This window comes from Ascidiella aspersa, chromosome 6 (assembly GCF_963924565.1).
Source record: "Ascidiella aspersa chromosome 6, kaAscAspe10.2, whole genome shotgun sequence".
In the NCBI taxonomy this organism is placed as follows: domain Eukaryota; kingdom Metazoa; phylum Chordata; class Ascidiacea; order Phlebobranchia; family Ascidiidae; genus Ascidiella; species Ascidiella aspersa.
Window position 1 is genome coordinate 30,303,104 of NC_139452.1, and position 24,577 is coordinate 30,327,680.

Below are 24,577 nucleotides of genomic sequence, written 5' to 3' on the forward strand. Positions count from 1 at the left end.
CGTGCGAATTTGGGCGACGAACAACAACCAGAACAGCAGCAGCATATCTCGCCAAAAAAGCCTTCCCTGCGTTATACGATAGGATGGGTGGAACTTTATTATATGGTATTGTCTCTTGTATTTATTACCGCCACATTAAATTCAAATACGATGAGGTAATTGTGGATAGTTCGAAAAATATTTTAATTTCACAAGGAACTTTATGTAGATAATACGTATACACTGTCTCGTATTACATAAATGTATAGTCTTTATTTACTCTGTTATACGTATCTTCCATCCGATATTTATTTACGTTAAAAAGCCATGCCAAGTATTACATGTTTACCATCGAATCGTGGCTATAACGTTTATTACATAAAGCAACAATAAGGTTTTCACAAGGCCTTAGGTTTATCAACATTTAGTTAATATGTTTCGCTGAAGCAACATACAAAACAGTTGCTAACAGAGGTGTCTACAATACCACCAGAATTCGAAGGGAGTAGAAAGCTACAAGAGCTAAAACGATGACGTCATACTGTTTTAGGTTTTCTGTACCAAACCAAACCCCTAGGGGTGCAGACTCATAAGGCTTTTTTTTATCTTGAAATTCAAGCAGAAACCAGTTCGAGATTGTTTTATTACCGGGTTCTGGGTAAAAATCCGGTTATTTCCTGTTGAAAATAGATTTATGTAAAAAATTTGACAACCAAAAAAGGGACAAGGCTAAATAGCTATATATCCTTGTTAAGTTTTCAAATTTTGATTAAAGTTTTATTTACCAAATTGATTTTAGGGGGCTAAAGTACTGCTCATTCTCCCTATAACAAAAAACATCTCAAAAACAACCAAAAACAAAAAGACAAGCGAATTGTCAAAAACAATAAGATTAGGACACGCGAATTGACGCAGTTTAAACCAGAATTTATTTTTCAAACCCGCTGTTTTCAATTTCCCTCTCAAATGGTAATAGAAATCTCTGTGGCAAATTAACAAATAGAATTAAGCGTAAAAATTAATTGCATTTTCTTGAATAAAATCATTATATAGATTAAACGCACACCAATCGTTATAGTGAGCTAATTTAATACCGGTACATAAATATTAATATCACATAAAATTTGCGATGAAATGAATTTTTAGGCTGCTATAATTGTGGTATGCTGAAAAATGACAAGTTCTCCTTTTAAACAATGTTTTTTCAACCTAATTAGGATTGTAAAGATGAAAAAGTAAAAAAGCAAAAAGTTACAAACATGTTAAAAAGGCAAAAAAGTTACAAGCATGTAAAACCAACCTTTACCTCTGGTAGTAAATGCTAGGCACTAATTAATGTTAGGAACATTAAGTAAGATTAAGTCCATTTTTTTACGGTGTAACTAAAAATCATCGAAAATTGTTAAAAAATATTAAAAATTTAAATATGCCCAGGAAAAGTCGATTTGCACAAAGCTGTAAGTATTAAAATTAAAAACACTTTTCTCAAAGGCGCGGATTGTGGTATGCGGAAGAAAAAGTCCCATTTTTTGTTTTCTCAAATCGCTGTTATCTATTTAAGGTTTTTGTGAATATTATAGTGTTACCCATATTATGCTATTATGATATTTGTGCTGTTAAGATAATCATTAATTTGGTGATGCCTGAATTAAATAAAAATATGCAAATTAATGTTAACATTGCCTTACCTCAAGAAAAACTAACTTTATACGTTTTGAAGTTGATTTCCGAACACAACTGCCAATTTTATAAAAAAAGTACCCTAAATGGGACAATAAATTTTAGGAAGTGGTTATTTAACTGGATCGCTCTTTTGCTCTTGCACCAATACGTGAATATTTATCGATTTGGGTCCAGGTTGAGGTTAGCGTTTGGGTGGTGGTGGTGGTATTAAACTTAAATTTCCAAACTTAGCATATTTTCCATGCATTATTTCTAAATCAATTTAAATTACTTTGTTAGCCGGGTAAATAACCTCAGGATGTGCCTAGTCTATTTGACCGGTCACACTTTTACTTGCACCGGTTAGTGATTATATGTCGATTCGATCTACTTTGGTGTCCTGGTAAATAGCTTTTTAGTAAATTTTAACCAGAGTGCCTATAGCTATAGTCAGTGTTATTATTATCAAACATTTTTATAGACTGTGTTATTATTCCACATTTTTCTTGATGGAGTCTTCTGTTTCTGCAGGTTTGATGCACATGTTGATAATAACTAAATGCCATCATTTTATACATAATTTAAAAAATTTCAGAAGTTTGATTGCTTGATGGCCTTGGTTGTGTTAATATTAGTAAGATATAAAAAATGGTGTTGGTCTAGGATCGTACCACATTTTTGTTCTTGGGTTTATATTGTTAACATTATTTGGGTTATGGTGCAAGTTGGGGTGGGTAATCTATTATTATATTTATTTCTTCCTTGTGCAATTAAAATAAAACCAATTATAACTTCCTACGTTATGCAGAGTTGGTGTGTTGTTCCAGTTCCGTTTTTTGTGACATTCTAGTTCATTAACTATGGAAAAATCTTGTAGGAGTGCCGCAATCTATTTATTATTTCTGATGGGTGCAGCTAACCATAAAAGACTGATAGACACTGCTTAATACATGGAAATATGCAATTAATCACACCATAATTTATGTTCTCTATGCTTAGCAATGATGCTGGGTTAGGTTGAGTTTATTTTGCATTTTTCCTCCTGCGTGGTGACCTTGCACTTCTCAACTTTCAACAACCAACTGAGCAACTTTAACAGGTCAGAGAACACTTGTTTGTTATTGTATGGGCTTAATATTTCTCAAGCTGTGTTTGTGTACTCCAAATGCTACAGAAACAGGTTGGACAAAACTCTTGTTTTAACCTTTTATTTGACCCAGATTGGAAAATTCGGCATGTGTGAGGGGTAAATGCCCAGTTCATTTACATGAAGGTGATTTTTCATTGAAGTGCGTTCAGTAGCGCAAAGTTGAGTCAGCAAACACGCAAAACTTGCGCTTGCAGATTTTGATTAGTAAAATTGGACAATAAATTTGTCAACCTAAACGTTATGGAATGCGAGTCAGTCTGGGTATTTGGGTGTTTCACTTGACAAATTAAAGCGAAGTTGGCTATTAAGACCAGAAGGTATAAATTAACAACACACTAAGCATGCAAATCGATAAGCTTTAAATTAAATTAATGCCTATGTATGTTATATATACTAGTTAGCGCTATGTGGTTAATCCATATCCGCAAAAATTATAAGTTCTGTTTTGTAAAAATCGGAATAAGTGAATTGGATACTTAAATATGTATTTTTCCACTAATAAACATACCTATGTGATAAATAAGAGCCTTACACAATACACACTTTTAATGTAATCTAAAAATTGTAAACAAAAAATCTAAAAATTATTGCTGTACACCTACTTTTTGACTTTAAATGTGACAGGTTTTTTTCAACTTAAATGTGATATATTTACTCAATTGCCCAAAAGTCTTTAGTATTACATATTTTGTTATGTTTATCAACAAATTTCTATTTACAGTGTGTTACGTACATAAAATTTACATCAGGACTATTTGTTTTCAGACCAAAATGGCAAGCGCACCAGTTATCCTCAACGTTTATGACATGGTAGGATTTGTTTGTATAATCATGTTTTAACAAGATGTGATGCATTTAATTAGACGTGTAACATTTTTGTTTGGTGGTATGCCCATAAGTAAAATACCTAATATTCTGCACTATTACATGCATAATTTATAACATGGCCCACAATCCACGAAGAGCTTTATTTACTATTACCATTTAATGTCCTATTACTCTTCTTTTTGAAATATAACCTTTTTTAGGGCTCTAAAGAACGTTGAAAGAAAATATAAGTTTAATTTACTTCAGTATCCTTTCCATTGATTAAAAATCACACAGTGGATCAATAGCTTTTAATTGTTGCAGTATTGGATTAATCAATATACTTCAAACATCGGATTAGGAGTTTATCATACTGGAGTAGAAGTTTACAATAGAGGTAAAATAGAAATTACTTAAGATCAATAAACCTATGTGTTAAGGTTACTGCTAGTTGTTCAAGATATGCTTTTGCAACCGTCGTTATTGACAGCGGTGTAGAAATATAGCAATAAAAGTGACAGAAATTCCTTTTAACAAGTTCTGTTTATGTTGTGAAGTGACATCTCTGTGTCACAAACTTCTGCTTTAGCATTAGTTTTAACATAACAATGTAACTTTGTTTTGTCAAATGAATAGCCAATCGACTGGGATATAAAAAGTTCATTATTCTCATTTTAGCATTAGTGTAGCGTTAATATTTCCTTATCACTTTGTTTCTTGTAGCCAATTGGCTGTATATAATAACAAAAAAAAATTTTCAACTTGTAACTTTAATCATTTTTTACTATTAAATATAAAATATATATAGGCAATAAAAAACAGTAGCTGCCCATTTAAAATTGTATTTTGTAGATATATTACTGTTTTCTGATCTAGCAATTGAATTGAATTATTATCCAACAAAATAACAAATCTTTGTTGTTTTAGAGTTTGCTTATGGTGGACACCAGTTCAGTTTCACCGGCGTTTTTGAAATACTTCCAAGAGACACAACAGAACTAGGAGAGTCATTTAAATTTAAGTAAGTAAATTCTAATAAACAAATATCACAACAAAGTTACACTGATCATTTAAAATGCTAACATATGCTATTAGGACTCTATTATGTGATCCATTTAATTGTATTTAAAGAATAAATAAACACCCTATTACTTCTAAAAATTATTTAATGTTCTGATTAAGTTTGAAGTTCGAAGTGAAGGTATACACTATACAGGACTGGTATTGAATAAAATTTGCACTTGACAAACGGTTTGTGTCTACTAAAAAGACACTTACACAGTCACAAATCTAAAAATGTTGGTACGCCATTTGTGTTCTACCGAGTTTTTTTCATAAATTAATAAACCTGCCTTATATTTTAGAGTGCTAATATAAGTATTGTTTTGTTGGCTTCAATTGTTTAATGGGTGCATAGAGCACTTACCATGTATGTCACGCTAAATTCGTTTTTGGCATTAGCGAGAGGGTGAGTGCAAAATGCCAGCTCTGCAAGAAGTAAGACACTTCATAACATAAGGTTGTTAAAAACCTAGTGACCTAGTATTGATTTATAATAGGGTGTTTAAATGTACTTTGAACCCACTCCATCAATGTTTGTCTTAACCTTTTTTTATGTTGTGACCACTATTACTAGTTCTTTTATTTCTTTGTTGCAAAACAAAATGTGCAAAAAAGGTTTATATACCTCTTGTTAGAAGTGTTTTTGTACCTTTGACCTACTGTAACTTTCTGGAATTGATTACATAAGCAGTTTAAATTACTTGTTTGAACATTGATTTTTGTGTGTTGTATGAGTTGTCATAACAAAATATTATTATTCGATTTCCTTGTATAACTGTTAGCAAAGATGCACATTTAATGTGCATATTTTACCTAGGTTGAATTTCAACATCACCTAAAAATAAAAAAACAACACGGTTTATAAGGGTGTAAAAAACACTTTATTCAAATTACAAAATATTGCAGTTCGGCGAAAAATGTAACTAAGAAGCGTTTCTTTCTAAAAATAGCTGAGCAAAAGATTTTACAAACCAACTTAAAAGCCTACTGTTGTTTATTGCCTATGTATACTTTATATTTAACAGTAAAGCTTGTTTTAAAGGTATAAACAAGTCGGTTGTTTGGCTAATGTTGGGCAGTAATTTTCACACCATTAGGACGTAGTATTCAATGTGCTTTGAATGCTTCCTGTAAGCTTCAAGCTGCCACTTCCACCAAATACAACTATTAGTCATGAGCGGTATGACACATCCCGCAAACGATGACATAATAAGATTAAATTGCACTACGGATCGCCACTTAACTCACGTTAATTGTGTGTCAATTGGAAGCTTAATTGTTGTAATGCAAGTTATTTGATAATGAACTGGTGACATTTGGTTTCATTTCACACAACAAATCAAATCTCCAAATGTTTGAAACTATATTTTAATACCATCCACATTATGCAGTATGCAGTAATAAAAGGACACAAGTTTGTATCAAAACGTCTTAATCAAGATGATGATGACTTTTAAAACCATACATTTTTACATTTTAAGTGTTTGGAAAAGTATTGTGAAGTCGGTTGTTTGATTTTGTTTGATTGCATTTGGTTTAATTTTACTCGACACATGAAACCATCTGTAAAATAACTTTAATTAATGACGGTAACTCAAACCTATTTTTAAACAAAGACATTTTAATTATTTTTACCAGCTTAAGGCTGTCATGTTGACAATGTTATTTGAGTGGGCTGAAGTTGCCTTATTTTCTTATGACATAGGCCGATGATTGAATTAATCAAATATTTTAGAATTCGCTGTAAACTTCAGGAATTGTTAAGATTGATAATGTTAAGTGTATATAAACAAAATTTATATCTCTAAATTAAGCAGAGGGCAACTAGAAATCAGTTCAGAGAAAAAATATATTTTGTCAAGCCCTCTTATTTGAATACAAAACGAAGCAGAAAAATCAGATATATTAGAACTGTGCAATTTTACAGTAAGGTAAACTCTTTACTTAATAAGCCAATCTAAAACACATAAATTTTTATTTTGATATTTCAGGGAAAGTATTGTTCTTGGAATGACCGACTTCACTCAAAGTGATGTGGAGAAAATCGCTGAACAACTCGGCAAAGAATTCAAGGGTTCAGCTTACCACCTCATGCATAAGAACTGCAATCATTTCTCGTCCGCTTTTGCAGAGGTAAAAAGTTATGAACAAAGCTTTACCAACAAACATTGTACCTGGAAATAAAACTTGTGTTTCACTTATACAATATGCTCTTCTGAAGTCATATTGTTAATTAACGGTAACGCATTGTGTATTATTGTAAACGGCAAGCCTTCATCAGACTAACCAAATCAGTCGGTCAATGATACAAGGTAAGCAATAGAGCCGTGGTTGTTCTTTGACTTGCTCAGTCAGTAGTTCAAGCCTCACCACAGTTTAGTTTTGGAAACAGGATTCAGCAGGCAACGGTGCTATGGTTGTTTCTCTCAGACTTGCAGTATCTGAAGGGAGAAATCTTTGTAAATGGCATTATTTAGACGGTCCTGGTATGATTGGAGGTCGTGAGTTTGAACCTCACCACAGGCTAGTTGTTTATTATCCTTGCCTTGCTAAAAATCCTAAATTGATTAACTAATTCGGTTAGTCTGTTGAAGACTTAAAATATTGTAGTCTAGAGTGTTTAGCACATTTTATATTTTGCATCAGGCAATAATGATATCTAATCTAAAAACCTAACATTTACTTTGAGCATCGCAGGACAGATTAATCCATCTGTTGATTGACAGTGTGTGATCCTAGGTTAGGTGTAAGCTTTGTGTAAGCTTCATGCTTTTATGGGAAAATTGATTTCATGGTGGGATTATTTTGTTGTGGCAGATTGGAGGGCTATTCAGGGTCAGTGCTATAAATTTTAATCAGGGATTTTTAAAGGGCTTTGCTGTTATTTGATATGAACATTTCATGATTTACAAAATGTGTTGCAAATACTAACCACAACATTAGTAGTAGAATGGCATTAAAAAACAAACTGTGAAGATTCATATGTTGACTGGCAAGAATATTTATATAGCCAAATAATTTCATGTTCTGTATCCTTTATCTGGTTTTACCCGCATTTATGACATGCCAGTGGTTATTCACCAATAGTAAAAAATGCAGAATATAATAAAAAGAGGATTTGAATTCAAATACACTTAGTTACGCTCTATTTTATAATGAAACTAAAAAGATACACACATACCTGTATGTAGATGTACTCCATATGAAGTTGTTCTTATCAATGGGATGCAAGCAACGGCATATGGTTATTTCTCGATTCGCTCCTCTCTGAGCCTGCATAGCTCAGTTGGTAGAGCGTCGGTCCCGGCTTGACCGGAGGTGGTGAGTTTGAACCTCACTGCAGGCTAGTTAGAGCAACAGGATGCAGAAGGCAGTGGGGCTGTGTTGTTTCTCAACTTGCTCCCCTCTGAGCCTGTGTAGCTCAGTTGGTATGACCGGAGGGTCGTGACTTCAAACCTCATCACTGTGAAATATTAGAGTATATTTAGGAAGTAATCAGTTTTTCCAAGAAAATATTTTATTAAAAATAAAACGATTTTGCACTAAATGTATTTAGACTTCATTAAACTTTCACATTTTTGACCGAAATCAGCAGATTTCAGAAGTGTATTTGAACTGCGGTGTCAATTAATGATGACATCTCTGAAAATTTCTTGCCTACCGTGGTCCACGCAAAACAAAAAAAAAACTTTAAGAACCCCTGGTCTATTTAAACACTTAGGTTTACTAATTATTTTATTTTCTCTTTTAGATTCTTTGTGGCCGCCCAATACCTCGTTATGTGAACCGTCTCGCAGCCGTGAGTTCTTGTATCCCTTTTCTACAAAGGTGCTTACCCCAAGAATGGTTAACCCCGGTAGCACTCGCCAACAATCTCAACGAACCCCAAGATCAGTTCTCTGACATATCAGGCCGCAGGACTTGACACAATAAGTTGTCTATAACACAACACCCGAACGAAGAAAAGAGTGGCGGAAGTGAAAACTAGTAAAATTATTTTTATACATTTGCTAAATAGTAAAATGTGGCCGAGTTATCAAAGAGTAGTTTTTTTTAGGTGTCAAGACTTTTTTGGTTTTAATTTAAATCAGGGTTAAGTGTTTTTTAAAGGATTTACTTTAAAAAATACCAGGGATTCTGTACCACTTATATTCCGGCCATACTAGTAATGTTTAGGAAATCCGTGCAATTGCTTTGACAAAGTGCTTCAATATCTTCTAGTTAGGGTTCATTTTTGAGCAATTTTTAATTCCGTTAACAAAATTGCTTAAGAGTTTTGAATATATTTATTTACAGGGGAAAAAGGTGCTTTTTCTCTGTTGCTGTAAAAACTTTCTGTTGCCGCTTTTTGAAAATGCTTTTTTTGTGTGGTGTGGCCCGTTTTCATTTTCCTTCTCTAAGGGCCACCATACCTTTATTATTATGTTCAGTGTTAAAAACATGATGTCCAATACTTGACTTTATTATCGGATACCAAATTTCTAAAACAAAACGATGCCAAATTATATCATTAATTTCCCCAATCAAGTAAAATAGATGAAATTAGATATCAAAGGTAATTTTTTTAGGTCTTTAAATTTTGCTTCGTTGTTAAAAAGTTGAGCCAACCCCAGAACTAACAACGTTTTTGTAACGTTTTTCAAGCTGCGTCGTTAATCATGGCTGAAATTCTCGTATTAATTTGGCATAGATCGGCACCGATACCACCCTAGTATCGGACGAGTACCACTTCGTATCGGGTATCGACTACGTTTCGATATTTTTGGACATCCCTAATTACAAACTACATTAATTAGCAAAGTTCCTAAAAGTAGGCTACTATTTCAAAAGTTTTTTAATTGTTTTCGAATTTGCTATTGATTTATTTGGCGATTTAAATTTAACATTCCCAAACAAATTTAAAATCTAACATAGGACAAATTTGCTTCAGCATTTATTTTGTTTTGTTGCATTCTGCGTTATATAAACGTTTTTTTCACGCTTTGCTTTACAAAGTTATGTTTAAGCAGGGGTTCTAACTTTTTAATTGAGCGCCCTAAAAACGATGTTGGCGTGTATCAAGGTCGAATTTTAAAACTTGACGTCATAAATTGACGTCATAAAACAGTTTGACTCGGTCAAACTCATTCACCAATATAAAACTAAAATCAAATCAAATTAAATTTACGATTTTTCTAATAGTCTGTTTTTCATTGTAGAAATTGCCCATTTCTTCGATAGATTAAAGACTCGCGAACCCAAAAAAAAAAAAGACTCTCGTGAACCCAAAACCCATCCACGAAACCCAAAGGCGGTCCTTTAAAAGCAAAGCTTTCAATCTAAGGTCGCGAGCAAAGTTTTTTGTAATATTATTATCTTTTTGTTTAAAATATATTGTTTTAAAACTTCTGTGCGCTTTTTTGTGCTGGTTTTGGAGTGAGTGGGGCCTTTGTGGGGTAATTCACATATTTAAATTAGGTAGGTCGTCGGATTTTAAGTGGGGCATATTAGTTTTCACTTTGAAAAAATGCCTCTTACGAAAAACAGTTCTTCTGTTGTATTTAAATCAAGGGTCACCGTAAACAGCCAAAGTATGTTTTTCATTAAAAAAAATGGCTCATACAAAAAACACTGGGGTATATATATTTTTACAGTACCTAGTGGAATATCAAAAATATTAAGGAGGTATAAGAATATCAAAGCCCATACAGAATTATCATTTTGAACGTTTCGAATAACTCTTTATTCATTTCCAAGATCAAAATGCTGCCTGTATGGGTTTTGATATCCTTACTACAACCCTCAACCACTTTCCTCCAAAAAGTAAATTAATATGCTTCTAAAGAAGCCTAACTACTTAAATATACAACCTGATTTCAGGAAACTCTCGTGCTATTAAATCATGTTACAACTTGTCAGTAGTCCCCCCCCCTGTTGCTAAGCAACTTGCCCTTTTCGCGCGTTTTTTGTGACGTCATTATCCGATCCTTTTTTTCGCCGAAAGAACAAAATCTCGCCCTGGACCTTTTTGTGTGAATTTGCTAGATGTTTAAAAGCCTACCGACAAAAACATTACTTTTACCCACTTGTACGCCTAAAAAGTAAATCATAAAATGCCCTGGTTTTAATACGAGAAAATATGTGAAAACTATTGTTTAATGTTTTTTTTTTATAAAACTTAAGCTTGTTTCATTATATCGTAACAGCCTTTTTGGACTCTGGTTTCTCTCAACGTTGCTTCTCTTTTGACAAATCGGCGCAATTTTTCCAAGGTTCTCGTTGTACTGTTGTTACAGGGGCTTATTATTTGTGTTTTTTCTACACAATTTCGTTGTGTTGTTTCTACTCGCTTCAATGCACGATGCCTGGCGAACTTCGAATAAAAATATCCACCTCTTTTCCAAAAAGTTATTCGTAAACTGTTTTCCTGGTGTGTTTTTTTACTGCTATTTAGTTCAATATAAAAAAAGTTGGGGTTCTTCCGCGGACCCCTAAAAAAAATGTTTGCTTCGCACGGACCAGCGAAGGCAAGAAATTTTTAGTGATGACGTCATAATACAAACAGACTTCAGAAATTTGCTGTTTTCGGTTCAAAGAATGTGAAATGAAATAAAGTTCAAATATATATTCAGTGCAAAAACGTTTTATATTTATATAACTATATAGCCCACTCTTTCTTTGAAAAATAGATTGCTTGAATATACACTAATAGTTCAATTAGGCCTTCATGGACCCCCTAAAACTGGCTCACGTACCCCCAAGGGGTCCATGGACTCCAGTTTAAGAACCCCTGTACTAAATAAACTGTTATAGTCCGAGTTTGGCAAAATAGGAATTTATTTAATATGTAACATAATCTAATAGGTAACATGATACCGGGTGCTACAAAGGAATACCGAAAAGTCACAGGCATCACAGGTTGGGAACCCCTGTGCTAAATTATGCCGTAATAGTCAGTACCACTTAAGCAGGGCTACAGATACCAATATGGCTTCGTTACAGTAAATATGTGTTTCAAAATAGGTTAACAAAATTGTCTAACCTCTAGCAGTTATAACAGTAAAGGGTGTCACAAACATCGCTTAGTTAACATGTGCGGCGTAACCAATTAATCTTGCTGTCACATAATGTTACAGGATGTAAGCCACTCTCGTCAGCAGATAAACCGCCGACCGCATTTTGCGTTGTAAGCTGCTGAACATGTGTGACGAAAAGCGTAAAATTACCAGGCTGTTGTTGGACTCAATGCGTATTATGCAAATCATGTAACCTAGCACTACGTAGTCGTAGAGCAACGTAAAAACAAATTGTTAGCGCTAAATGAGCTAGCGGCGGGTTTATAAATCGATTTTTTTTGTTTTTGTGCTAAAAAAAGTTAGCCAAACAAGTTTTTAAGTGCACAGGAGGACAAAAGTTAATCACAAAAAACTAACTTAGCAAAAAATAGCTACACAAAGCTTGGAGACAAATTTTTATCGCAACATTCCACAGTTAAAAATCGTTTCCTAGATTGACGTGTTTGTGCTTTCAGAAAAAAAATATTCAAGTTGGACAGCAGGACAAAAAATAATCATTAAAAACTTATTTAGCGAAAAAAATGCTGTTACACAAAGCTCGGCGAAAATGTTTTACCGCACTATCCCAAAGTTTAACTTTTTTTGCGAGAATGGAAAAAAATCAAATCAAGTTGTAGTAATTTGACAAACTCACTGAAGCGTGAAGCAGGGATCGAGTATCAACGGGGAATCCCCTTAACGTTTGTTTACTCAAAAGCAACGTGTCACAATAAAAACATGAAAGTTGAACAGGATATTAGGGACATTTTGCCACGTTAAAGTTGTTTTTGCAACTGTGCAAAATAACGTATCACTATATACTCGATAACGTTGAAAATTAATCTTTTTTAACCTATTGAGAAAGTGTGAGTAGTATTTAAATTCGCAAGAAATTATGTTAGGGCGCTGGTTTATAATTCTACCACTTTTTTACACGAGATGTTTAAATAATATTTGACCCACCGAAACCCAAATGTTGTTAGCAATATAAACGGCGCTGGTCTAGAATCCTACCACAGTTATAAAGATAACCCACAAAATTAGCGTTTGGGTCAAGTATTATTATATTTTTTATTTATTAATTATACTTGACCCACCCTAAACCAAACGCTAACCCACACCCCAGATTGTAAACTTTGGATTTTGCGCGGGGGAGACGATTTTGCAGCTTAAAAGTTGTGCGGCTGTAATAGCGTTATTTGTAAAATTTACCTGGCAGAAAATGGAGTAATATACTAAAAACCGTTAGTGCGATGATAGTTTGAGCGATTTTGCGCTGGTGAGCACATTTAACGTTGATTTTACATGAAATGCGTGGCTATGACCGTTTTGCAACCTGGCCTACAGTCTAACCCAAATAATGTTTGTTGTGGTAAGATTCTAGACCAGCGCCCCTATGTTTATATAAATTATATTTGAAAAACATTATTTTAATACACTTTGTCTTTAGGAAGGGTAGGTAAACTTGTGTTACAGTAAAAATGCCATCGGATGATACTGCTCATCAAAATGGGAATTCTTTGTCGCCAAAAGTTATGTGGAAACCGAAGAGTAAATCAAACAAAATGACAGAATTCATGAAAAGTGTCAATAATAAATATAGCCTAAGTTTAGGTAAGATATCATCAAATTAAAAATCAATTATTGCAACAAGAAAATTTATAAAAGTACCAATAGATTTGAAATGTAATAATGTAATTCACATGAAAGCACACAATGAAAAAAGCATCTCTACAGTGTAAAAAAATATCATACTTAATTATTCTAAAACAAGATGTTGAAAATAAATTAAGTTTTATTTAAAATGTCAAAAAAAGGAACCTACTTTGTATAGGTTTTGATACCTAGGCATAACCTTAAGATTTATTCAAGACCTTAACAAAGTGCTACCTACTTCTGTATGGGCTTCATTCAGCGTTTTAACTACAAGCTCCAGCCATGAGAATAAAACAAATGTCACTTTTTAACTTCCAGAAACCTACAGAGAATTATGGAAGTGGTCAACTCAAAACTATGACCAATTTTGGGGTGAAATTTGGAGTTTTATGGACATAATTTATTCTGAAGCTTACACAAATATCGTTGACACAAGCAAAGGCATCACAGAAAATCCTCAATGGTTTGAAGGGGCAAGATTAAACTACGCTGAAAACATGTTGCGATTTAATGATGACAAACCAGCAATTATAGCCACAGGTCGGTGTTTATGTTCGTATGTGTTTATGTGCTTATGAGTTTGTACATATATTTTAAAAATAAGTAATTAGTTAAATTAAAAATTAAATTTCTATGACTTTCTATGATTTTCTATGAAGTTTTTCACTGAGATTTACATAAACAAGGTGTCCACAAATCTTAACTGAAAATGAGAAACTGAAATGAACTGATTTAAAAAGTTTTTGAAATTACTTTATATAGCAGTTATGTGTTAAAAACTGCCGCAGTAAACTAATTTTTTAAGCGATTGTTAATAAAATTCAAAACATTTTAACATGATCTTTTAGGTCTTATAAGTTAAACCTATAAATTTTCTTTCAATGTCTTTAAATTTATTTCCTGTGTGGAAATCCTGATAAATATAAATTTGGATTTAGTGTGTTTGTTACTGTTTATTTTATAGTTATTCTTTTAATAACAACCTGTTGATTGTTTTGTTTGACAGGAGAAGGCAGAGATGTTGCCACTGTTTCGTTCAAACAGCTGCATGAGAATGTAGCTTTGTATGCATCTGCTTTGAAGAAGCTTGGAGTAAGCTGTGGCGATAGGGTTGTAGGTAAAACTTTTATAAAAACGTTTTCTAAAAGCCACATGCAAAAATATTTTACATTTGTTTAAATGCATTTGGTTAACAATGTTTAGTTGTTTTACAAGCGGTACTGAATAAATCTTGGTAAAAGTTAGTTGCTTTATATTAGGCTTAAAAATTAGGCTAGTAAAGTGTTAAAAACCATATTGTATAAATGGTATTCAATTACAATCACAGGAACTTATTAGATCACATTTAGTAAAGTTGGTTGTGCTTGTTACAAGAGTGTTTTTTTTTTCAAACTGGTCCATTGCTGACCTTATTATATTTGTAAAGTTATTCTATTTTTAAAAGCTAGTGATGTAGTAGTTTGCTTTTTCGTAAAAAGTTAAAAACTAACTACATTAATTTGTGAAAGTTTGTTGTTTTAACACAAATATTTTTAGCAAAGTTTTATTAATTTGATGTGCTTTTACAGGTTACATCCCGAACTGCAAAGAGGCGATCACGATAATGTTAGCAACAGCAAGTATTGGTGCAATATACAGCAGCACTTCGCCAGATTTCGGAGTCACTGTAAGTTTATTTCTAAAAACCGACAATTTAACAATTTAATACCATATACAAAATTACTAATCCCTAACCTATGCTGAGTAATAAAAAACTAAACCTGATAAATACATTTCATGCAATTAGCTTCATTAAAACAAAATCTTAGAAAATTCCCTGACGTAAGTTTTATTTTTTTCTATGCACTATCATTTCTGTCTTTTCTTGTACAAGGCTTCTTAAAATCTATAAATAAAACTTTATACTCAGTGTTGAAAAGATTTTCACCATTAACATTTAAAAAAGCACATATTTCTTACTGATTGCCCTAAATAACCAATGGCAAATTATATGTATTAAGCTACCAAACTATGTACATTTTATCTTTGTAGGGAGTGTTGAAAAGATTCCATCAAATTGAAATAAAATGTTACCTATAAATATTACCTACAGGTTGTTGTGAGTTACTCGTACTTAACTAGATTCATGAAATCTATAAAACATCAATATATTCAGGGCGTTTTGGAAAGATTTCATCAAATCGAGCCGAAAGTCTTATTTTCTGTGGAAGCTGTTCGATACAACAACAAAATCCACCCTCACTTGTCCAAACTGGAGAAGGTGGTGGAAGGCCTTCCTGAACTGGAAGCTTGCATTGTAATCTCATTTGTGGATCCTGATGATTTATCAATAGATCTGACAAATGTGAAAAAAAGGTTGAAAAATATGACGGTTATTTGCTAGCCTCATAAAAACTTTTGAACTTTTTTTAGTTATCTTTAAGACTTTTTATGAACTAATGAAATTATGGCTAAAACTATAGCAACCATCTGTTTATTATTCTTTAAAACATTTTTGTTTAGATTGTTATCACTACTTAATGCAAATTGCAAGCACTAATGTATAATAATAGAACAAGAGAAAATATTTTAAATAAGTTTCCATAGCTAAAGCGAAATCAAAATCAAAGCAACATGTTTTTGTTCTGTTGGTTTTTTAATGTTTTAAAACATTTTTAAACTACGTTTTTTAGATTTGTTAAAAATCTGCATTAAAGAATAAAACTAGTTTGTACTTCCATTATCATAACCCTAACCCAATAATTTTGTCATTTTCATTGGCCATAGCACCTAGCTATTTTTATTTCCATTTTTTCGGGTTTTCATGATGTAAAGGGTTTATTTGCATCATACACACCTATATAAACTGACTCTTTTTAAAATTTATTATCACCAGATGTTTTTTTTCACCCAAATTAACCATTTATGTTTAATTTATTTTATTTTCCTTCAAATATCACCATTTTATCTTTTTTAGCATGACTTTATCATCTTTCCTTAAACTTGGTTCAGCGGATGAGCCGTTGGTTTACCGTCAGCTACCTTTCAACCATCCGCTTTTTATAATGTACTCGTCAGGTACGACGGGACCCCCAAAATGCATGGTTCACTCGGCTGGGGTAAGAATTGAAATCGAAATAAAGTAGTTAAATGAGCAAAGTCTTTTGCAACTTGGCCCTAAAAAGCTGCCCTTTTTTAATTATTGCACTGCAGTTTTGTGTATGCTTTTCCCTTGCGGCATTTGTGTAAAAAAATGTTGTATTTGCAACCAGGGCTGCCTAGCTGGTATAAAAATAACCCAAGTCCCACTCTCGAGTCCGACACTGGCCATATGCGATTTTGTCAAGTCCCGCTGCAACTATATAGTCTGAATTTCACCAAGTTACGTAAAGAAATGAGCTGTATTTTCAGCAATCCCCTCATATGGGCGTCTAATAATTCATCCACCCACAATACATGGTTGTTGAAAATATTCCACCATATGCTTATTCCAACTTTACAATTTCCAGTTGCGGCCTTATCACTTTAAAAATTTGGCACTGCGCAATTGTGCATGCGCACGTCAGCTGGTAGTTTTATGTGGTCTTACTTGAGTTCAACTCCTTGCTTGCAACGCACCAAGCAAATGGTGCAGTTTTTTGTAACAAAACCTAATGCATATGGCATGCTATAATAATACCTGAAAGCATTTTCTTACTGCAATTGAGTTCAGATAGGAAACATAGACCCTAAAAAATTATAGTTGGAGAACCTCTTTCATAATATAATTGAAATTTCATTTTTATTTGGTCATTTTCAGGGCACTTTACTTCAGCATATGAAGGAGCACATTCTACACAGCAACATGACAAGAAGTGACTCCATACTTTACTACACAACAGTAAGAGTCTTATATGACTGTTCACATTCCTTTTAAATTGATGGTAAATGTATATCTTCTTAAAATTCATATTATTAAAAATAATTTGAGAAGTGACTTGATTTTTTAGTAGAAGTGAAATAATGCGTCAAAAGTTAAAGGAACATTGTTTCAAAAGAATTTCAAAAATTTCCTAATATGATAAAAAGTACTCCCTAAAAGTCATATTTGAGAGACAAGTTAACATTAGAGAAAATGGGTTTAGCATAAAATAATCCTAAACAGATTAAATAGAAAACCACATCCTCTGATTTAATGAAAAGCAATCATAAGTCTGATTTATTCACAATTTTTTTTACTTATTCCAAAAAATATTTCAAATTTCTTGAAAAATAATTCTGTTTTTTTTATTTGCAACAGACCGGTTGGATGATGTGGAATTGGATGGTTGGAGCTCTACCATCAGGTGGCAGCATAGTGCTCTACGATGGTTCCCCTTTTCACCCGAATCCAGATGCATTGTGGGACGTGGTTGAACAGCAAGGGTATTTAAAATATTTAATTTTGACCTCTTAACTCAAAGCTGTTTAAGTTTAAAGCCTTTTAACAGGGTTGTTACAAAGTCTTTAAATTTTTAAGGGTTTTTTGAATTTATTTTATGAAACTTTCGATTAAATTTTGGGCCCTTTAAATTTTTTTTATGAAACTGTTTGTCAAACCATAAATTCAAGCTAAAGCATAGATTGAGAGCATAACAAAAATTTCGCATTTTTTTTAATTTTAATACGATAAGGTTTTACTGATTGGTAAAATGTAACTCCTTAAAAACTATGTAGGCCCAAATTTAATTGGCTTTTCAATGCTGAATTTAAACATTAAATTTAAATTTAAATAAATTTAAACTACAACACAAGATTAAACGTCGAGCTATCCAATTTTAGGTCTTTAAAAACCTATAAAACGTCTATTTCTCTGAACGTCTATTGAAATGTCATTTTTTTTTTCTTGGTGCACGGTAACCCTGTTTATCAACCATTTACGTTTCTAGCGTTACTATACTCGGCACCAGCGCCAAGTGTCTCGCTGTTATGGAAGAGAAGGGATTAAAACCGCGGGAAACCCACGAAATGCCGAAGTTGCGCTGCATCCTCTCCACCGGTTCACCACTTGCTCCACATCAGTTCGATTATGTGAGAGATCACGTGAAAGAAGATTTACAATTGGCCTCTATTACTGGTATGTAAATAATTCTAGTCGACTAATACGACAGGTTGCTGATCTTCCTGATTTTAATCTTAGGGGCATGATGTTTATATTTTTGAGATTGTTGTTAGACTTAGTTGGTTATCAAAGCGCAGACCTAGGAAGCGTGTTTCCTTATCTGATTGCCCTTCTAAAAAAGGCATAGTTTTCATGAACATCCCAGTCCTAAATTTATTTATTGGCAAGTTTGTAATTAATTGCTTACTGAAAACTCATGCGAGTCACACTTGGCAATGCAACAAATAAACATTTGAAAATAAATACTTTTTCCCGTAATTAGTTTCACCGTTTCATGAAAACAGGTACAAACATGATTTATTTTTTTAAAAAACACTTCCAAATATAAGTTCTTAAACATTTATTTCGCATTTCCAGGTGGCACTGACATCATTTCCTGTTTTATGGGTCAAAACCCGATGCTACCTGTCCACCGGGGGGAGCTACAGGGCGCCAACCTCGGAATGTCGGTCGCCTGTTTCGAAGAGACGCAAGATGGCGCCGGAGAGCAGATTTTTAATCGTCCTGGGGAGCTGGTTTGCTTGAAACCTTTCCCTTGTATGCCGACGCACTTTTGGAAAGACAAAGACGGTGCCTTGTTCAAGAAAGCATACTTCTCTAATTTTTCAGGTTGTTTTTTGCAATATATGGCAAGTATTTCCAGTTTTTTAAACAGTTTTTACCACGATGAACGACAATTTGTTAAGGTTTGGTTTTGGTGACCGCTAAAATTGTTCTCTCATTTTTTTGGTTTGTTAAACAATGTTTTACTCGGTTAAAATGTAGTAAATCAGTTTGTAAAAAATGTTTAGTATTGTAAACAAGTCATTTTAAACTGACATTTAACAAATAAAAAGTCAATTTCAAGTCACAGCCTAAATAAACCAATTTTACTAAAAGTGTTTAATTAAACCACCTTACCACATACTCTAATAAGATATTGGTACAAATGAATCAAGTATAAACATGCCATTTGTGTAATGGACCTAAGTCAAGTCAATTTTGCTCTAATAATTGATTTGTATACAAATAATAAAGCACTCCATAATTGTAATTTTTTATTTCAAAACTAAATATATCCGCCTGTCAGTAAAATTATTGTATTTAAAATAAAAATATTTTTCTACTGTCTGACCGTTTTCTTTTTAAATACGAAAATGTTCAACCTACCTTGCGTAAAAATATTCGTGTTTTCCCAGGCATTTGGTCTCACGGCGACTTCTGTATTGAGAAGGAATCCACTCACGGTTTTGTGATGCTTGGAAGAAGCGATGCGACGTTAAACCCGAACGGGGTCCGGTTCGGGACTTCGGAGCTCTACACAATAAGTGAGTTCGTGTTGTTAAGGTTGGCACAATTTATCAAACAGTTTGAATTAGTCAGACGCCATAAAGTAGTGGAGTAGTGGTTATACATAAAGTTGTGGTTATGGTTTACTACTGGTTGACACTAAAGCCGAATTGAGTCAGGGTCAAAACTTTAAGGCTGTACACAATAAGTAATTGCTTTTTTTAAGTTAAGTTATAATATTTGGCGTGATGTTTGTTCAGGTTTTGTATTAAATTTAAGTCAGGTTCGGAACTTCGGAGATCAACGCTAGAAGTAAGTTCGTCAATAAAAATCAAAAAGTTTTTAGTCGAAATACCCCCATTGTGGGGCGGAAAGCCCCCTATTATGTTAATGACCTTATAAAAGCATTTCAGAGCATTTCGCAATTGCCTTTGATAACGCTGGCACAGTTTATTTATTGAATATATCGAAAGTCAACCAGGTTCATACCTTATTCAACTTGCAACTCCTACTATGGGGCGCTAAGGGCCAGATGACTTTGTCAGGAACAAAGATTTATTTGAAACGTTTACAAAATGTTACCTATACTTTTGTTTGGGCTTTGATATTTCTACTACGTCTAACTACAACCTCAAGACATTACGCTCTAAAGATTTTGTAGCAAATATTAATTATCTTACTTTTCCAGTCAAAACTTCAAACAAGTTCTCGATTGTTATCAGCAATAATTTTGTTTTTCAGTCAAAATAAACTTTTTTAACGGAGTTAGAATAATTGCGTTGACAACATTTTCTACTTTTTCAAGTTTGTTTATTTCCATGACGTACTTAAGATTGCGTTGACCAAAATTCCTATCTTTATAAAAAATTTTATTTTACCATTACGATGGCGTTACCTTTATTCGCAGTCGAAACAAACTTCAGCGAGCAAGTTGTCGATTGCGTTGCGGCCGCTCAGCGCGGGAGGAGTGGGAAAAAACGAGGAGGAGTCGGAGAAGCTGAGGAGGAGGTGAAAGATCAAGAGCGGGTCGTCCTCTTCCTGAAGATGTCACCTGGAGTTGTGTTGGACGACGACCTTAAACGGACTGTGCAGAGGACCATAAGGACACTACTGTCACCTCGTCATGTACCAGCTGTGGTATTAGAGGTCGCTGATATCCCGGTAAATAAATAATTGAATTTAATATAGTTTTGAATGCTGATTTCTTGGTAGATTTTAAATACTCAGGGTTACAATTTTCAAGTTTAAAGGGCCTGAAAACCCGGTAAATATATAGTTTGAATTAATATACAATAAAGTGCTGATATCCCGGGACGTAAATGATTAAACTTAATAAACTGAATATACTTTAAAGTGCTGATATCTCGGGACGTAAATGATTAAACTTAATAAACTGAATATACTTTAAAATGCTGATAGTTCATGAAATACATATTTTAACTAATTAAACTTACAATAGTTTTACAATAGTTTAAACTTCATATACAATAAATTGCTGATATCCTGGTAAATAAGTTATTGGACAAAATATAGATTAAAAGTGCTTATATCTCATGAAATGCAAATTTGAATTTATTGAACTTACAATAGTTTAAAATGCTGATATTCAAAGAAATGCCTAATTCAATTTAATATAGATTAAGTGCTTATATCCCGAGAATTACATAATTAAATTTAATAAAGCTTGAAATGCTGATATCTAGGTAAGTAAATTATTGCACTTAATATAGTTTTAAATGCTGGTATGCCGGTAAATATATAGTTAACTTAATATAGTTAAAAATTATGATCTTCTATAAAATAAATAATAATTGAATTAAATATAGTTTTAAATTATGATATCCAATGAAATGCAAAATTTAATTGAATACAGTTTATATGCTGATATCTCGGTAAATAATTAGGGCTTTTAAAACATGCCTTTGATAAGTGATCTTGTGTGTTTTACAAAAAATAAATAGAAATAAAAAATCGAAATTTTACGAATAATTAAAGGTAATTTTATGTTTTACGAATTGACACTATTATTAGTAACCTTATTTCTTTTCAACTTTTCTTATACAGCAATTTTCTTATACCTGGTTCATTTTATTTACTTTTATAGTACACAATCAGTGGCAAAAAGGTGGAAGTTGCGGTTACACGGATTCTAGCCGGCATAGAAATCAAACAACGCGGTGCGTTCCGCAATCCAGAGTCACTCGATCTTTACAAGAACTTGAAAGGACTCGAGGATTTTTAAGGAAATCGCAGAAAGATGACCAAGATACGCAGTAATTAGTTCGTGCTTTAGTAAAGATAAAAAGTAAACCTTGAAGTTGAAAAATCGAGGTAAGTGTGCGTTTATTATAAGCAGTGGTTCTAAAAAATGTTGACACAATTACGCGGAAATGTGTTTGTGCTTTTAGTACAGCTAAAAATCAAGTTTCTTGCGGAGTCAACGTTTATTAAAATCAGTGGTTCTTAACCATTAGTGCACATGAGAAGGATTTTCATGTACTTTGCGAAAACTAACGCAAGTGTATTTTGACTTATATTCTCAAATATGCGGCTGCTATAGAGAGTCTTAAAATATTTTTTTTTTTTTTTTTTTTTTTTTTTGTTTAGGTTTAAAGTAAATCTAAGCAAATGATTTTCTTAGTATGAGGCGTAAGGGCTTCGAACCACTGCTTTAGAGGAGCTTATATTTCGTCCAACTGGCATAACAATCAATTCCTTAGTGAAAAAAACATTTTTTCGTGTTTTTTAACTAAGAGTTTTACTTGTTCATATACGCGTCAGCGGAGCCTAGATCGACAAGCACAAATCTGCTGTAATAGTTTAAGGTTCTATCATTACAGATACACCCGTTTGGGCCAGCAAAAGTCGACCTATCGCAACTATAGAGGACTAAAGCAAAATCTTTACCTTTAATGTACTTGATTTAAAGTGCCATTGAATGTAGCTTGTTTAGTTAGTGCCTATAAGTTGATCATATTGAAATCCTAATACCTTATTTTACAGAAGCGACTTTCAAAGCCACACAATAAATAATGCAGTAGTTTTTTTAGCTGTTACTGATTTATTCGAAGCATGTTACTTGCAAATATTGCAATATAAAAGTGTGCTTTCTGCAAAACAAATTGACCCATTTTGTTCAGTATTGTTTGATTTTCAAATAACAACACAAACCTTGATTGAGAGGCGTAACGTTTGTATTTAAAGGATGTCTAAAAAGTTTTTAAAACATTTATTGCGTTGCCGTGTTATCAAAAATAAGTCGACACCCCTTTATCGAAAGTAGTATATTTTATCTCTAGTTTTTGGACCAGATCGGTATTTTTGCTTCATGTTTGTTGTTGTCACGATTTTTTATGCACGTTTTACCTTTTGATGTTCCGACCAAAACTTACCTGTGACCACATTTTCTAGTGTGTTTGTTTTTATGTTGCTTCGCGCGTATTTTAAGTTTTAGCTGCTTGTAGTATCGTAGTAAAGTGCTTTATATCTCTGTTAAATTTAAAAGACACACAAAAAACACATTCTATCTAAACAGGGAATGGCTTGCTTTTTCTTCGTAAATGTAACAAAAAAATGAACTACGTATTTTACCTTGTTATATGTGTTGTTTTAACAATCAGCTAAAATGCGAAGTTTTGTCGTGTAAATGTAACTTGTCAAATTTCTAACCCGTGTATTAGAACCTACCCTCAACAGCCCTACTTTTCGTCAACGTATAAAACTAAATACACAACACCTAAGCAAATGTTTCGTTTAAAGTGTGAAAAAAAACGTGTAGCTTTTAGTTTATAGTTTTATGATAGTGATAAATAAGGCCAAATCGTAGTAAAAGCCTGTTAGTATAACAAATAAAGTCCAAGTCAAGTCTTTTTGAATAAATAACAAGTACATATTTAGAACAAGTCAACTTCAAGCCAAAGACAAAAATGCTTTATAAATACACTTCATTTTACCAATGATGTGACTCGAGTGAAATTTCTTTATAACTCTGATTTTTGCTCTAATAATAAGCATTTTAGTACAACTCTTGGTGTAAGATCAATTGTGTTCTTTATGCAGCCTACACAGCAGTATTCACGTTGTCGTTTCTATTGAGTTGTCAAATAATTATTCAATAAGATGCTTTTAAGGTAGGGTTACTATTGGAGTAAGTATCCTATTTACGCCGTCTACATAGCAGTGTTTGTTGTCTAGGCAGAAATAAATAAATGTAATTCCTATCGAAGAAGTTTTTAAGTAACCGTTAACCCGCAGATATTACATAAACCTTCATTTTACGAAATAGAATTGATTATGAAAACATAAGGAGTAGTAGCCTACATTAGAAAAGAGCCATATACATATCTATAGCGATTCAAGATTGCCTGGGGCACAAACAGTAGGCTACATGAGTATTAAGTATGACAAATTTCGGCCCGTGCCAATAACCGCTCAACAATTTGTAAACTTTTAAATATAAGAAAAAAACGTTTACGAATCACTAAATTAAACAACCATACGCAGGGAACAGAAGATGTTACAGGTACACGCAGACCACACTGGTTAAATTAGCGCGCAATTTAGCAAAAAACGCAGCAAATCGACCAGGAAGTCGAAGTTAATGACGTGGTCGTTCACATGACGATAACTGCAGTCACAAGATCCCACATGGGGTTTCCCCGCAACCGCGCAACGCCGGTTGCTTATTTTCACACCTAGTTATGCGGCCCGAGGCTGTCGTTTGGCTTGTGGGGAACAGATGCGAGTGAATTTGAGTGTGGGAATTGCCTGAAACTGTTTACCTTTTGGAAGTTGAACGATAGGCTAATGTAAATGTTAAGGCGTGAGTTTATGGCAGGC

General features: G+C 33.2%; 2 protein-coding genes across 2 annotated transcripts; both read left to right on the forward strand.

Annotated features, from left to right (window-relative positions):
• Positions 1-2,463: 2,463 nt before the first annotated feature.
• Positions 2,464-9,954, forward strand: LOC146141220 (deubiquitinase DESI2-like). The gene is made up of 6 exons (XM_083391287.1): positions 2,464-2,740; positions 3,557-3,601; positions 3,923-3,995; positions 4,526-4,619; positions 6,652-6,793; positions 8,412-9,954. The coding sequence occupies exons 2-6, from the start codon at positions 3,563-3,565 to the stop codon at positions 8,583-8,585; spliced, it is 522 nt and encodes a 173-aa protein (XP_083247413.1). The 5' UTR covers positions 2,464-2,740; positions 3,557-3,562; the 3' UTR covers positions 8,586-9,954.
• Positions 9,955-13,149: 3,195 nt separating this feature from the next.
• LOC146141221 (acetoacetyl-CoA synthetase-like) lies at positions 13,150-22,209 on the forward strand. The gene is made up of 13 exons (XM_083391246.1): positions 13,150-13,308; positions 13,669-13,890; positions 14,357-14,467; positions 14,919-15,016; positions 15,506-15,705; positions 16,307-16,448; positions 17,129-17,209; positions 17,609-17,733; positions 18,237-18,424; positions 18,827-19,078; positions 19,648-19,776; positions 20,646-20,899; positions 21,843-22,209. The coding sequence occupies exons 1-13, from the start codon at positions 13,176-13,178 to the stop codon at positions 21,978-21,980; spliced, it is 2,073 nt and encodes a 690-aa protein (XP_083247372.1). The 5' UTR covers positions 13,150-13,175; the 3' UTR covers positions 21,981-22,209.
• The last annotated feature ends 2,368 nt before the right edge of the window (positions 22,210-24,577 follow it).

Excerpts from the sequence above, each read along its gene's own strand:
- LOC146141220 (XM_083391287.1), top strand. The coding sequence starts at position 3,563 with ATGGCAAGCGCACCAGTTATCCTCAACGTTTATGACATG. Across the intron at positions 3,602-3,922 it reads TCCTCAACGTTTATGACATG|TATTGGATTAATCAATATAC; the intron begins GTAGGATTTGTT and ends TAATTGTTGCAG. Across the intron at positions 3,996-4,525 it reads AGTAGAAGTTTACAATAGAG|AGTTTGCTTATGGTGGACAC; the intron begins GTAAAATAGAAA and ends TTGTTGTTTTAG.
- LOC146141221 (XM_083391246.1), top strand. The coding sequence starts at position 13,176 with ATGCCATCGGATGATACTGCTCATCAAAATGGGAATTCTTTGTCGCCA. Across the intron at positions 13,309-13,668 it reads TAAATATAGCCTAAGTTTAG|AAACCTACAGAGAATTATGG; the intron begins GTAAGATATCAT and ends TTTAACTTCCAG. Across the intron at positions 18,425-18,826 it reads ACAATTGGCCTCTATTACTG|GTGGCACTGACATCATTTCC; the intron begins GTATGTAAATAA and ends TCGCATTTCCAG.